The 16462-nt window shown below is 39.4% G+C and overlaps 2 protein-coding genes across 2 annotated transcripts in view; one reads left to right on the top strand and one right to left on the bottom strand.

The window, feature by feature from the left end:
* The window catches only part of hcn4 (hyperpolarization activated cyclic nucleotide-gated potassium channel 4), a 55868-nt gene extending 49307 nt beyond the window's left edge, over positions 1-6561 (bottom strand). The window contains exon 1 of the mRNA XM_034527368.1: positions 5882-6561. Coding sequence (XP_034383259.1) covers positions 5882-6561 — 680 coding nt within the window. The remainder of the gene's footprint in view (positions 1-5881) is intronic.
* Positions 6562-8981: 2420 nt separating this feature from the next.
* rec114 (REC114 meiotic recombination protein) lies at positions 8982-15762 on the top strand. Its single transcript, XM_034528669.1, has 6 exons — positions 8982-9059; positions 10061-10150; positions 13755-13838; positions 14135-14290; positions 15307-15381; positions 15598-15762. The coding sequence occupies exons 1-6, from the start codon at positions 8982-8984 to the stop codon at positions 15760-15762; spliced, it is 648 nt and encodes a 215-aa protein (XP_034384560.1).
* The last annotated feature ends 700 nt before the right edge of the window (positions 15763-16462 follow it).

Raw genomic sequence — 16462 nt, 5'->3', positions numbered from 1 at the left:
AACACACAACTCACTTCAAACGTGACTCGACTGGATGGTGATCATTTGTTACAAAATGAATAAATACAGATTTCCCCCATTAACCACCCTGAAATGTTGAGCTGAGTGAAACTGACATATTTATCTCTGGTCAGTGGGGAAATAATCACATCTCTCCAGTGGAAAGAGAAATAAATTTAACACTGAAATGTGTTACGAGGAAAAACTCTTGGCTGACTAGTGTTGTGTATCCACCTGGAGAGATTATAAATTGATGTGGCAGTGCAGAGGATGGTGGTGCAGGAAGGACACACCACATTACATTTGTCAGGTGACCAAAATACATCAAGCATACCAGCTGGTTGACGGCACTTAACAGAAAAAGCTTCCAGCAGGCTTTCCCATTTTCAAAATGTATATGATGTCCAATCAATCAATATAATCTCACCTCGAGATTACCATCACGTTGCCAAGGTTAAACTCAGCTCTATGCCTAATGCCTAAAGCTGAATTAAATGACATATCAGGAGGGGAAAAAAAAAAACAGACGTGGAAAAAAATGATCTTGTGTCCTGATTTCACACTCCCACACGAGTGTGCCTGGCGAGGTCAGCGTTCAATCATTCTGCCACTATGACAGGCAACCCACCGGCCACGAACATCATCCCTGGGCTCCCTCCATTAACTAAATTGTGCCGTAATAATCTCTTGGCTCCTAATATTCGTGGATGAGCACTGCAGCCTATTTTGATTACCCCACTTTCAGGCCCAGCCAGAACCATCTGTAATCCCCGTGTTTTACCCTCACTAAATTAAAAAAGGAGGAATTATTTAATGGAGACCGAAAGGAATAAAGTGTCATTCCTCCTAGTGTCAAAATGTTTTTGTTTTCTCTTCCCATGCATATTAGCACCGACAAGACCGTGGTCCGTGAGGGCACACGCTATGACTCTACCGTCTGGACTCAATTCTTTGATTTAAAACATTTTCATCGCATGTGGATCTTGCAATTATCATCATCATTAAGACTTACTGCTATAAAAAAATAAAAATATGTCAACAGCTATTTAAACAGGACTCTGAATTGCCAGGCTTTACATTCCTCTACTACTGCATCTCAAGCCCCTCACCTTGACCTTTGTGTAACTCTCACCCAGACCGTGACTCCTGCCACCGCCACACGAATCAACCGTGCTGCAGCCGTGTATGTTTCTCCATCTCATTTTTCAATAAATCCACCGATGGCAAGCTACAGGCCCCATGAGATCCAAACAAATCAATAGCAAAACATACTCTCAAATGAACCGTATTCAACTTGAGTGTAATAGAGAATGATGTTATTAAAGCTGATGTTATTAAAGCCGATCTCATACGCTCACAAACCTAATACACACAGACACACGGACACACAGGCGCATACACCGGTACAGCCTGTAACCGGTGGTAGCTGCTCATACTTGATAAGGACTACAAAGCTAAGGAGCACAATTTGTGTAGCATCTTAAATTCGTCAAGGAAATAATAATCCCCACAAAATAAAAGCTGTGTCGCAAAAGTCCACACAACAATGCTATTGTAAGCTGTCTCAAAAATATATTTTTTTTATCTGGGCTAATGGTGGACATAGAAACTGCTATGACTCATTGTAGCGAGAGAATGAAACGTTAAATCAGAAACTGGTTCAATTGATAGGCAACGTAAATGTTCTCAGGAACACTGCACATTTTCATTTAGTCAACACTTTGCCTAAATGTTACTTTCCTTTAACTATATCACAGAAATAATGTGCACATCGGTGACTACATCTGCTCTACTTTTCTTTAATGTATTCTCTGAAAAAAAAAAGAACAGAAGTTGTAAGATGTCTTTTCCGAGGATTTATTTTTGCAACTGTCTTGGTAAGTGTCTTCTGGGAAACAGAAGTGGATGTGGGGGAGGAATAAAAGGCTGTTGAAAAAGTGGACTTTGCATAGGGGATGGAAGGATTCGCCTGACTGTTGCAAAGGGATTTAACTGATTGACAGAAACTGTAGGACAGCCAACCCCCCTCTCTGATAGTGTTGGCGACGTGGTTCTAAAGGAAAAATAGGGGATTAATAGAGCCTTCAGTACAAAAAAAAAAGTTATAATGTGCGACGCCCCCTTTTCCATCTCCCCAGGGAAATGTGGAAGACTTTCCAACAGATGTGTCCTCTGGGTTCTGAATCACAAGATAATTAAAAAGGCACTTGACGATCAGAGGGATACATTATAATATTGCGCCGCATCACGTCTAGAACTCTGCACAATGCGGCTGCATTGATAGAATCCACTCAAAGGGCTCTCTTTACAACAGGTAAGGAAAAAAAAAAATCCCCTGGTTTTCATCATGCAGATAGAGGGATCCATTGTGTGAGAAGAGTATCAATTTGTCAATCAAGCCCGGAACTATTCTTCAAAAAAGGGACAATGAACATTGAATGACTTAATATCTCTATTGACGACCGCGGACATACAGCTTCGATAGGTCTCAGCACAGTTTATGGTACAGCAGCTTTTAAAGTCACATTTTTTTATGACAGCGACAAGAAAGCATCCAACGAGGAGCAGGGAGGAGGTGGCACTAATCCCACCAATCAAATGTATTGTTTAGCAATCCTTTCAAACCCCCAGAGATATTTCATGGTCAGCATGTGCTTAAGGACAGTAATAATCGTCCGTATTTAAAAGACTCCAACTGAATCAGTCATTTTATAGGAAAGCTCGTCTCCTTTTTTTTTCCCCCGGTTGAAGTTGTCGCTGTGGTGAACTGACCACATCTGCTCACTGGGAGATGCTTGTCCAGAATCGAACGAGGCCGTTCAGCTTTGGATCTGGAAATGAGGCTGTAGATTGGATTATGATGACATTTTTAATCCGTCTTTTTCCCTTGCAAGATATTGCTCCTCCCTTGCTTCTTAGCGTTATACAACACTTGACAAGAGCAGATTTTGCTGAATTTCGGAGCAGTGATGACTAGTGATTCCTTGTGACACTCTAATTTGAGCTTATGGTGCTAAAGCTTTGATGCAGACATGGGAATAAAACTTTTCGTCTGAGAGACCCTTCTCTTCTCGGGGCCCATTAAAAGGTCCCTCTCATCTCCTTGCGTACTTTAATTACAGTCCTATTGTCCTGTCTCTGATCCTGATTTTGGAGTAAGTAGGCACCCAAATACAACGTTTCTCCTTGAGTTCATTAAAAATAAAATACTAGCTGTAACTCATCTCACCACGTCGTGTTAACTCATTGACATGATGAACTATTTTTACTAAAAATAGTATTTGAAGCATTTTCATACTGATAAAAATGTATCATAGATGCTGACCTCCTTCAGTAGTTAACAATTATACTTGAATCTATTTGTGAATCAAGGAGTTTATGTATACTTTGTCTTTTTCATGTCGCACCATTTCTTTGTTTTACAAGAATCCTTTCCCATAGCCTAAGCACCACCTCATTACTTTTACTCTCCTGATTGAGTGCTACATCTGTGGTTGTAATTGTAGAGCTGGGTGATTATGATATAGTTGAGTGACTGAACCACAAGCAAACTGCTCTCAGATAGGCAAAATGTTTAATTATGTTAATATATAGTATCCACCCTCAGACCCCGAACAAGTGGGTTGCTAACCTAATTTGTTTAGAGCACTTCCCTCTCAGTGCATTTTCATTATTTTGATAGATCTCCCTGAGAGAGTCACACATCCATTTGGTCCATTAAGTGCAGCGTGGAGCCCTGTTCAAGCATCTTGCTCAAAGACACTTCAAAACTGATGACTGGTGCCAAATATCTGACCTTTCAGTATCAGGACAGTCTCCCCAAGCCCCAAATCACCCTTCCTTGTGACATTTAACACGGTGAGTAAGAGAGCAGAGGGGGTCAGACGAAACACAACCAATGGGAAGAGCATCACAAAAATGGCAAACTGTCTAATACATGTCTCACTTCCTGATGATGACCTGTCTAAACTGTGGGTTTGGAAAAAAGAAACGTTAATCAGTGGTGTTTTAGTATCTGCAAATAGTTCTCGGACAACATTATGCTCTTGTTTACATGATTAACCTGAGCAGACCGTGGAAAAAATACACAGGTAAAAAAGGATTTGAACAATAAGTCATGCACTAGTGAGAGACAGACAGATTTCTAAATGAAAATTAAACCAATCTATATATATATGTATGTTGTATAAAATTCACATACACATAAACCGTTGAATTAAAAAAATACTTTTCATGACAGCTGAAGACAGCTGACAAATGAGTCTATCATAAGAACAAGTCCAGCAATGTTAGCTGCCACACTGTATGTGTTCCTTAAATCAGGCAAGTGTGCCTGTTTTCTATTCCAGGAAGAGTCCAAGCCTTTTCCACTGACACCCCGGGCCTATAAGCAACTCGCACTTCAACTCACATGGCTCTCAAAGTCAGACACCTTGTTCTTGAGGAAGAACAACCCACTTCAAGTGAGATTCTATATCACATGACATTAAACCATTATAGCCAATCCAAAACCGGGCAGGCAGGACAACATTCAATGACACAGCCAAGGAGAAATACAGTACGTGTAGTAGGGACATTCTTGCTCCAAAAAAATTGTATAACACAGACTTCTACTATATATGATTTAAATCATAGGTGCATGAAAACTGGTGGACAAAGCTTGCAATGAAACATTCACCTGAATTATTAAATCAGAAAAAATAAAAAAGAGTTAAAGTTAATTAACTTACTTACAATACAAGCTATGAATAAGTGAAAATGGATATATTTTTAACCTTAAAATTAAATTGGATAAGTTGAAGGAAGACAATTATATGAAAACCATATCATTATATGAGGCATCTGATAATATCAAGACCATAAGGGGGGTGTATATAGTGTACAGTATGTTGTCCAAGCCACAGCACTGTTCTGGCAATAAGTAAGTTCGTACAAACAGCACACTGGGACTTTATCATCATCTGAGATGCACAAAAAGTCCACATGCAGTTAAATTAAATGCATTATATGACAACCATATAATCCTAAAAGTAAGGATGAGGGACCTTAAATCTGGTCTTGCAGCTGAGAGCCTCCATGAATCAGATGCATAAAGCCAATAAATAAACTCAAGGGCACTAAATCTGTAGGCCAACAAAAGAGCACGCATGGACTCTCATTATTCAGTTTTGCAGTTTCTCACTTGAAAACAATATAAAATGCAGATATAAAATGTGTCGATCATTTTAAAATTGCTCTTGAATTGTAACTATTAATCCAAATAAAATGCCTTAACCCTAGAATGTTTTAAAGGACAATTTATATAAAAGAAGGATAAGAAAATCAATTTTAAAAAACCTGTAAAGACTATGTGACGTGAAGGCCTCATTACTAACCCTAATCAATGAAAAACGATGTCCCCATGAGCACAAGTTTTCTCTAAGAAAGAAGGAACCATAAGGCTTCATTTATGAATGACATTTGTCCTAATTAGCAAAGGTTGTGTTATCTGCGTGTTGCTTCATAGCACATCACACTACAGGCCTGTAGAGTAATATGTCCGTATCCTGAAACTAAGGATTATAATTTATTGTTTATTGTTATGGCAATAACAAACACAAAAATATTGGTTAACTAATTATTAAACCGGGAGTATTGTTTTTTAATATAGCAGTAAAGTTAATTGATTACTTTGTAATCTTTTAAAGTGAATGCGTAGAATGAATGTCCCATGAAGCGGACTAAAACAAGGAATGGGCTGCTCCTAAACTGATGAATATCTTTATTAACACGCTGAGAAAAACACCTGGACATGTGAAAGGCATCAACGCTCACGTGACGCTTAATTCTAAACCTTGTGTTTGTCGGGGAGCAGGGGCTTTAATAAGGTGTCTACATTTACCTGAAATCACTGTACGGGTGAATTATCCAAAATCCGGCGGATTTAACCCGCTCTTGTTCCCGTTCAACCGCCTTCTCACTTCCAAACATCCTCAGGGAGAACTTGTTGACCCCGGGTTGAAGCATTGCCCCGAACTGTCTGTGTATGAACCCAGCTTGATATAATCTCTCATCGTCCGGCAGAATTTGATCAATGTCATCCAACTTTATAAACCCTGGCTGCTGGTCAGTGGAGTCTTTTTGGGTACCGCCGCCGCCGCTGGCCCCTTGCGCGCCTTGATCAGGCGGCTCATCGCCGATGGCTCCGGGGGGGCTCTCCTCGCTCGGGGTGACATCCCCCTCGGTGATGAGGCGCCTTTCCTCCGCCGAGTCAGAGTCGTGCACATGGCGACTTGTGATGGACGAGAGGCTGCCTCGAAATCTCCGACAGTCTCCATTTGAGCTGGTCTTCATCGGTCTCCCTATGTCTGTCTCCATGATCACAGACTCCCCACTTTTGGTCTCCCCGATGCCTTTGCAGCTTCCCCCAGAGGTCGGTGACGGTAGAGGCTTCATCCTAAGACTCTTCCTCCGGGTGTCCTTGTCTGCGTCTTCTCCTTCGCCCATTATAGATGCTTTCTGTCCAATGTGCTGTGGCAAACTGTAGAGCCGTTTACGCATGGAGGAGTGTAACCTTTCCATTATGACACCGAGACTTGGTGGGGAAAATGAAATAAATCCAGGTTGTTTGGCTGTATAGTAACGAGTTCTGCCACCAGCTCCGCGCTCCCTATCTGTCTGTGAGAGCGATCAGTCTGGAGCTAACCTGAATCCCTGAAAGCCTGCTACACATGACATGGACCGCCGTAGCGCTACTGAAACAGATGAGAGATACTCTTTCACATAATTAGACTACCTGACAATTTGCATAGGTCCTCACGCACAGCCTGGGCGGTCCGCTTGCCCACTGCGTCCCCAACGTACATCTTTGTGCCGTTCCGACATTGTGCGCAAAAGTGGAAAAAACTGCTTGAAAGTCACCTTAGCGTGACATGTGAGGGACGTGGCGACGGACGGTGATACGGAGACGAGGGAAAGGTCACGCACGACGAAGGATGCTGTTTTCACCAGATGTCTGGCCAGCTGCCATCAAAACAACGCGACACCGTCCTGCAAAATACAGTAGAGCATTCCAGAGACCGCTGACATCACTGATCCATATCATGGTGCGTTTTGGCGAATTGTGAATATTCATGATGCTGATCTATTGGGTTGCCATAGGAGCGAGAACTGCAAATAAGCTCAGCCCACCTTGTTTAAAGGGGAATGCTCTTCCCATTCTTAAAACGCTGTCCTGCTCTCTAAGTTAAGTCCACAGGTAGGCAATGCAACGCCGTTGCTCAGCCCTGCTGTGGGCTTCACTTGGGAAAATAAACAAATCGCCATATTATCAGTCTGATCCGCTGCATAATTTGCACACACAAATAGAGTTGAACTTGGAAAAGACTTGTCTATTATTTGGCAATACGGTGTTTTATCAATTAGACCTGTGAGTGACTCTCAAATGCTAACATGTAAATAAGTGGTCTATTGTATACACACTATACATCATATGATTTGATGTGTCCAATTAAGTATTTAAAATGCACAACATATCGATGTTGCATATCGTGCCATAGCAAGTATAAAGAGAAAACAACTCATAATTGTACATTCAATTAATAATAATGCACATATGGCCTATAGCAATTATGATTTATAATGGCCAATAATGTCCCCAATATTTTTGAAAAATGAGGCACCTTCATTGTCTGTGACATGGCATGTATCCTTCATTCACAATGTCCTCAGTAAGAGCGTATTTTAATTTTTCAAAAAGTTCAAAAGCGAAAGAATTACATCAAAGCCACACATACATTGCTCTCAGTGAGACTCCTTTCAGTTGTTTGATTTCAGTTGATACACATATTCTAAGTAGCCCCTTTCCATACTTTTATTAATTAAACCACTTATTGGCGAGGTGCAATTTCAAGGGAATAGAGTACTAAACACAACTACTACTGTGGGGTTGCAAAACAAAGCTTAAGATACTTAACAGTCAGCACATTTAATTTATTAAGTGTGTTGTAAACTTCTATGTGAGCCATCATTCCTCTTCTTACCTTCTGTCATGTCTTACCTGTGCTGTGCCTCTCATCTTAGTCAAGTCAGCATCTGGACCTGGGAAGAATAAAAGAGAGGGGAGATCAGAATGGATGTTGGCTTGCAAACTGCATTGAGCTGGACATAGAGCTGGACCAACAAATCAGCCAGGCCGATATATCTGCTAATTATAGCATATCGCAGATGCAGCATATAATAACAATACACTATTCATACAGCAATTTTCAAAACAAAGTTACAATGTGCTAAACCAGGAACAAAAACTATCAGGATGGTTACGAAATAAAATCAGACAAATCATAAATAAAATACTCAAGTGATATTTCAGTTTCTTTTTTAATAAATTTGCAAACATGTCTGTTTTTTTCTGTCAAGTTGGGGTGCTGAGTGTACATTAATGAGGAATAAAATGAACTTTTTTGATTTTAGAAAATGGCTGCAATGAAACAAGGGGTCTGAATACTTTCCCTACCAACTGTATGCATGTATAAATCCCAGCAATTCCTTGCACTCTTGCAAGATGTGTACAATGCCAACCAAGCCCCAACTTCAAATAAGTATTCAACAGTATTTTCATAGCTATACACGTGCATACTAAATTCCAAAGGGTGTTGTTGCCAAAGCACCAACACTTCAATTCGTCCAGATATGACAGGAACTATAAACAATAACAGCAACTTGAACATACCATTAAGTTATCTTCGTTTCCCAAACAAATAACAAATGTCAGCCATGTTGACAATTAAAGTAGGGAGCACAGACATGCAGTCTGTCTATTCATCCATCCATAAATATATTGCCGCCGAGTAAAGACAACACCTTTTATTTTTTAAAGTTACGTAAAGCCAACCAGACTCGCCCACTTACACTAACTATGTGTCGCACGAGTGCTGGTTAGCTAGAACACGTAACGTTAGTTAAGTTATATAGACAAAACAACTCCTCCAACATCACTGGAAATGGCCACCAGCCAGGCATGGAGGTTAAAGCGCTACGGGCGGTGTATTGGAGACTCTACAAGGAGGACGCTATGGAAGGTAACGGACGTTTAAAGTTACTGACACGTGCGCGGACTGCCTCATACCACCTAGCTAAGATTGGCTAAAGCTACTTTCCCTATTGAGCTAACGTTAGTGTCTCGTTGGAGTCTGACGTTAGCTTCCGGTTAGTCCCAAATAACACAAACAAACGGTTTATTATATCATTATTTCAAACTCACGTCATACAGAGTCATGTACGGTGCTTCATGGCACCCTGGTCTTGTAACGTGCATTTTTTCTGAAAATCAATGAACCGTTGTCATTTCAAGTTCTGTGTATCAGAGGAGACTCCCCACATTTTTACCCGAGTTAGCTAACGCTAGATATCGCCATGAAACGTCCCCAGTTGAAAAGGCTATATTACGGCTATTGTTTTTGTGTGTTAACCTACACGTTTGAGCAAACAGACGAAGTTATGTTTAAAAATATGTAAATGAGGCCTCTTTTTTACCACTCCATAAATCAGAAAATACATCGTCAAGTCATTCAATATTATGTGGAGTAGCCTACTTGTAAAAATCAGTTTTGCCCCCTCACCTGATATGTTTATGGATGCGTTTGTGTCCTCTAACAAATTGTGTCTTTCATGAACAATATCTAACTCTAGATGTCAAACTGTACCTGTATGTTTAGTGTGAAAACAGTAACTGAGTATAAGATTAGAACTACAGCTCCGAATTACTTGGTGTATTTACACTCCACCCACATGCACATTGCAGGGTGTAATATACAGTTCAAGGCAATTTGTGAGGGTGGAACGGCAAGATTTTATCAACTGATTAATACAATTATTATTAGATTCTAGATATTCGTGATTTTATAAACCAGATAAGAAAGAACTGTATAGCTCAATGCTCATGGATTGTCTTATTTAGGCTACCTTAACTTGAAAAAAAGAACACACATGTTTTCACCAAAAACCCTTCTAACATGAATCATGAGTTGATCAGGAAAAGCAATTACTTACTAACCAGCTAATATTCTTTTATTTTCACCAGGTCTTTGATTTAAATGACAACGGACCAGAAATGTTCCTCACGATTGTGAAATCTGGATACTTGCTAGTAATGCGAGGACAGGAAAGCTTGGTAAGAAGACAGTGTGGCTAGACTTACCATTTTATTGTTTTGTTTTCCCATCCATTTTCGGATATGATGTGCATACACCTAGAGCCAAAGCCTTATTTTACAGATGCTGATACACTGCATGTTTGGCGGTTAGGTCTCTTCTAACTAACTTCTTTATTTACAGCTTTCAGACATTTTTAGATATGATTTAATACCATACATTTGATTTACTTGATAGATGATTCCAGTTGTATCATTTCACTGTAGAACTATAACATCTTTCAAATGGATGTCGTGCATTCATTGTGACTTCTACCCTTCAGGATGAAAAGGAAACAGAAAAAAAGACCTTGGTTTTGGGTTCGATACAATTTACATTCTGAAAGATTAGTAATAGATACAATTTAATTAGATCAACATGATTGTGGTTCAAAATATCATGAACATAGGATATTCAAAATGTTGACAAATTAATACAGAGAAGTCATACTTTTTAAATTGGTATAGTGTCACAATTCGGACTGAGCAGGTTTGGACCCAAATATTGATGAGGAGGCAGCAGGTAGTGTTCAATAATTTAATGACACATAATAAACTCACTGATGCAGTCCAAAACAGGCAGGCAACAGAGGCAAATCCAAAGTAGGAACACTAAAACATTTGACCGCTAACGCTAGTAACTTCTCATAAGGAGAGACAACAAACTGTCACTCAGATTAAATACACAATAAGAGGAGGGAGATTGGACACAGGTGGAACCAATCAGGGAAAATGGCAAGAAGTGAAACAGAACTTGACACATGAGAAGTGAACCTTAAAAATATAACAGGAAACAGACAAAACATAAATGAATAACATGAGACAAGGAAAAAAACACACAAAACATCTGGCAACAAAAAACTCTAGATAACGGATCACAAAAAAATAAAAGCAGATAATCTAATATAAGCCACTAAAAGATTGTAATGTCAGAATTTTTTTCAAAAAGTCTGAGGGCTGTGAACACTGTCAGTCAGCTATATGTAGCAGTTCTGTGGTGTAACATAAATCTGCTTTCATAAGGCTTCCATGAAGGCCTTATGAAATATTCTGCTGAAGAGCATGACGTTGCTTCTCAAATTTGTTGACATTTGATCAGATTGTTTTGGTTGGGTCGAGTCAAATGTCCCTCAGAACTTTTGGAGTTTGAGGTTCAAAATTAGTAATTTTATTTCAATTCAGTTTATTTTGTACAGCCCAATATCACAAATTACAAATTTGCCTCAGAGGGCTTTACAATCTGTACACATACAACATATTTGGAATCAGGTTCCAGGTTCAGGCTCACACTAAGCTAAAATGCACTTCAGGTTTGGTTCAGACTTTTAAATATTTGATGTGGTATTCAGGTTGGGCCAGAATGTACATACCTTAATTACATTTCTATTTCATATGCCTTATAGAACACAGACTTGACTTTTGTTGCTCTTTTCGTATATTGGTGGGTTACCAACCTCGGCACAGCAGCATGACATGTACATCTTAATTCCACAAATAGGTCAATACCAGGTGTGGACAATAAAGAGAAAAAATAAATGACCAAAGTCACAATCACAAATAGTGGGGTTGAGCCAACTTCTTCAAAAGGTAACCCCATTGTGAAAGTAGAACATGAATCTGGGGCTTTTACCAATTATTGTGGCCTTCGGATATAAAACTTCCTGCCCTACAGACAACAGAAATGTGACGGACTACTCAATGACTCAATAATGGAGTTGTGGCAGGTGACACAGCTATCTTTCTGCACCAGGGTGTCGAGCCAGACAGATATGCCAGGTCAGACTGCAGAGAGCTTTCACCGAGGATGATAGACTGCTCTATTAGATTGGTGCAGTGAATGCTCAGGGACTTTCAATACAGAGAGCGTGAACTTATAGGCTACATGATAAGGTCTGAAGGAGACATTTGGAATTGTCTTTGAACACAACTGAAATATGCTGTATTAGAGATAATCAAAGGATTAGGGTGCTCCAGTGGTACTTGTGGTTTCACTGGCATCTCCCAACAAAGTAAAATCAGTCATCTCATGAATGTACATATGAATCTATGAATTGTCCACATCTCAACATTCTCATTGAATTCAATGAAAAAATCAACATAACGTGTTCTATTAAACCTTCTGACCATTATAAGCTACCAGAGCAGATTCAGCTCTCCATGGCATATTTTTTTGAACACCACCTGAAGTATGAAACGGGTTACGGTTTTTTTTAAGGAGTTTTTCCTGAATCGATGTGAGGTCCCGGAACAGGGGATGGTGTATGTGTACAGATTACATTACATTACATTTAGATGATGCTTTTATCCAAAGTGACTTACAAGTGCATTCAACCATGAGTACAAACTCAGAACAACAAGAATGGAGAAAGTATAATTTCTTCAATAAAGTTAAACTACAAAGTGCTATCAGTAAGAGCCATTTAAGTGCTACTAAAGTGCTACTACGGCGCTACCTTCCCTATTCAAGGTATAGTCGAAAAAGATGTGTTTTTAGTTTGCGACGGAAGATGTAGAGACTTTCTGCTGTCCTGATGTCAATGTGGAGCTCGTTCCACCAATGAGGAGTCGTGACAGATTGTACATTTGTGATTTTGGGCTATACCCAATAAATTGAATTGAATTGAATGAAACACATTATGTAGATGTATACCTCATTTGGTGTTTTGATGATGATGATGATGGCCGTGAGTACTGGTCCAAATACCCATATGTTTTCAACTGGGTTGGGAGCTGAAGGCCATAAAATAGGATTCACAGAATTTGCATAGTCCTCAAACCATTTAGTGACCCCTCCTGCCTTGTCTGGGAACATCTACATTTGATAGATTTCTACACACATTTATTCAGATTATTCCTTTAATTAACTTCAAACTGTACAGTTGGTCACTTACATTTGCATTTGAATGAAAATTTAAATCCAATAATGTGTTTTCCTAATTGGTATGTAATAAAGCATTTGAATATCCCACAGAAAACAAGCCTAATTTTATACTTTCTTGTTTATTTCCATAATTACATTTCCAGAAATAGAGTTTTTTTAGCATTGAAACCAGAAATACTTGGGTGAGCTTACAATTACTAAATTGCATGATAATGCCATCAGTTTAAAAAATGTGTATTATTAACACTGGATGTGGACTAACTGCTACAGTATAGCAGAGCACCTACTTCCTGCATGGTGCAGTGCCATTGTTCAAAGGAAAGTCCTTTTGATATACCTACATTGTATATATTTTTCAAGTCGAATTTGAAAACGCATTCACCAAAATAGGCTGATCACACTATTAAGCTATCGTTGTTCTCGTGCTTGTTTGATTTCCTGTGAGAAAAAGCTTTCCATAAGCCTCAAAGCTGAGGCTCTGAGGTTATTAAGTAAATAGAGACCCCTGCAGACAGTTTTAGGTAACTATTTTAAAATGAGTGGAAATGAAGCTGCTTTTACTTGGAGCAGTACAAAAGTAGATACATTCCTATAAATATCCCCCAAATATTTTAATATGTTATCCATGAGTTAATGTAGCCTATGGATTAAAAGCTGTTTCCTGTCTTGGCTGCTGAAAACATTTGTTCTTTTGTCTTTTCTCAGGATACAATCCCTTTCCTCTCTGGGTCCGATTCTGTCAAAGTACAACAGAAATCTGAAAACCTGATATTTCGATGTACTGTGAATGTGAGTCTTGAGATTCATTGCAATCACACAATTGGGAGTATTTTCTCCAGTTCTGTCCTAGTACCTTAATTCCCGCTCAAGATCTTACATTTATTAAACTATAACTAATTGAAAGCGACGACTAGTAGTCTAGGTCTTTTTAATACTGTTTATTCAGGTACTGTGGTGAACGGCATTGAATTTGGAAGTCTTCTCTTTACTTAATGAGATGTTGATTCAACAAAAGCAACAGACACACCCCAATGTTTTCATTGGCACAATTTAGATTGACAAATACAGATTGTGGAATTTTGCAGGGAGAGAGCCGCATGATGAGGATGCAGTTTGATGGAATAGAGGAGTGTGCAAGTGCGGTGGAAACCCTGAAGGAGTACGTGTCTGTCACCACTCAGGATGGCACCCCATCGCCCCCTAATCAGCCCCCTGCTGAGGCCTCTGCACCAGTGACACAGGTTTCCCACTTTACAATTTAATCAATAAAATGTCTGTATTGTAACCAGCACTAACACCCAGATGATCTGTGTGTATGTTTAAAATTAAACCTGGCCTGAAAACGATCTGACATTGGTGGCGACTTCCAGGCATATCCTTAGTCCTGATCTCATCCGTCACCATTTACTGTACAGTATTCTTTGAATAAAAAACATGTTTTAGGCATAATTTGAAGTGCCATAATTAAAGTTGTATAGTCTGTACTGATTGCTTAATCAACAGTATTGTGCTTCAGTGCTGTGGTCAGCTTACTAGAGGGCACTAGATGGCGCTATTTACAATACTGTAATTCTTAGAGGTGACATTACAGCTACAGTAGGTCGACTGAGATAGAGAATACCTTGTGTCATTAGCCAATCACAATACAACATATGGTGTAGAATACAGCGTGTCCCACCCATAACACACACGCTCAGACAGGAATGTAGAACAATAATATAATTAATTTATAAATACAAGCATCAAAGTTGCATACCCCTTTTTAATCAACGAAGAAATGTGTTCCTTTTGCCTTCAATAGTCAAATTGTTGATTATTTAGACAAACACTTTTGTCTCAACGCTAATAACAAACGACAACATGCCAGCATTTAAACCGGTTGAAGTTTACACTATAGGGATGAGATTGTAGGTGCTGTATCATACAAGTCTCCTTTATTTCAGGAGCAGCCTTTTATTTACTTTCAAACATGAACACACTGAAAGCAACCATTTAATTGGTGTCTGGATCCTTAGTAAAACTTCAACCCAGCCATCTGGCTGAGAGCATTTGACATGATGGACAGAGGAATGGACTCTGCCATGGGCTTGAATGTGACCTTTAGGGAACAGACACACTGAAGGAGTTCACAGAGCACTTGAAAGGGCTTTGAGTGGTGGATATGTTTCTATTAGTAATGAAGCCATTGATTGGCCTCTTAACCCTGTGGAGTCATGCTGGGTTGGTCAAATCTGTTTCTTCTTTTATGTGTCAGCAGAATTGTCAGGGAAAGGCTATGGAAGTTGATCCTGAGGTTGTCAGAGGATCGTTGTCCATCAAGCATCTTACCCAGGTAGTGATCGCTCAGTGAACAGAATTGAACATCCTCTGTGCACCATATTTATTGTAATTGTGTGTAACTTTGACTAAGGAGCACTGTTTCTTTTTACTCCATGAGATGCAGGGTATTCGGTTAATTTGCTTTCTAAATAAAGATCATTAACGGAGGCTTCCCAATGATTTGTTCTTCTTTTTAATGTCACTGAAGTCTTTGTTGGACCCTCCACAGCACATCTTGGGAGAGACTGTTGTGACTCTACCTCAAGTATATCGCCACGCTTCTTTGGCACAGGGGGACTTGGAGCCCATCCTGCGTGTTTGTCTGCTGGATCCCAGCTTTCCTGCGTTTGTGGAGAAAGTTGAAGAGGAGCTGAGGAAACTGCTTGAAGAGTGAAGAATCTCAGCGAACGCTGAAGGCAGAAAGGTCAAAAAGTGATGTTCGTGTAGTTCGTGTAGGCAGTGCCTCGTGGTGTTGGAATGTTTCTCGCTGTGCTGCCGATGTTGTTTAAAATGTTACACCTTGGTTGTTATCGTGGCCTGAAGGTGATGCGTTGATGGTTTGAAATGTAGGCGGTTAAAGAACTTGCAAAGCAAAGAAAATCTGGATTTTAAATTTTTCATTTTTTATTCAGAAAAAAAAATATTGGTCTCACTTATATGTTTGATTGTGGCTATATACTCTGGTCCCTCTTTTCCCACCTCAATGCAGGTCCATTTCCACTGCAACACACATGGATACATTGTATTGAAAGAGGAGTCATGCAGCTACAGCAGTGAATTTTGCTATGCCAGCTTCCAAGTGATCCCACAATATTAAAGCTTCACTGAGTAAAACAAACTGCCCTCCATATATCTATTTAAGAATACATATTGCATAGGATTATAGCCATGCTATACAGTTAGAGAGAAAACAAATGAATAAAAAACAATTAATGAAATTGGGAAATATAAAAAAAATATTTTAAAGATTTCCTATCTTTTGAACACTCATACTTCAACATGTACAAGACACCTAAGTTACTCTGGAAAGAAAAAAATAATAATACACTTTTTTGTTTAGATAGTTAAACACACAAGTCATTTTCTGTAATCAC

This window comes from Cyclopterus lumpus, chromosome 3 (assembly GCF_009769545.1).
Source record: "Cyclopterus lumpus isolate fCycLum1 chromosome 3, fCycLum1.pri, whole genome shotgun sequence".
Lineage (NCBI taxonomy): Eukaryota > Metazoa > Chordata > Actinopteri > Perciformes > Cyclopteridae > Cyclopterus > Cyclopterus lumpus.
The sequence above is the reverse complement of the archived record's forward strand: the minus strand, read 5'-3'. Positions and strand labels throughout refer to the sequence as shown.

Coding starts and splice junctions, on each gene's coding strand:
- rec114 (XM_034528669.1), top strand. CDS start 8,982: ATGGCCACCAGCCAGGCATGGAGGTTAAAGCGCTACGGGCGGTGTATT. Junction 14,291..15,306: donor CCTCTGCACCAGTGACACAG/GTTTCCCACTTT, acceptor ATGTGTCAGCAG/AATTGTCAGGGAAAGGCTAT. Junction 15,382..15,597: donor CCATCAAGCATCTTACCCAG/GTAGTGATCGCT, acceptor GACCCTCCACAG/CACATCTTGGGAGAGACTGT.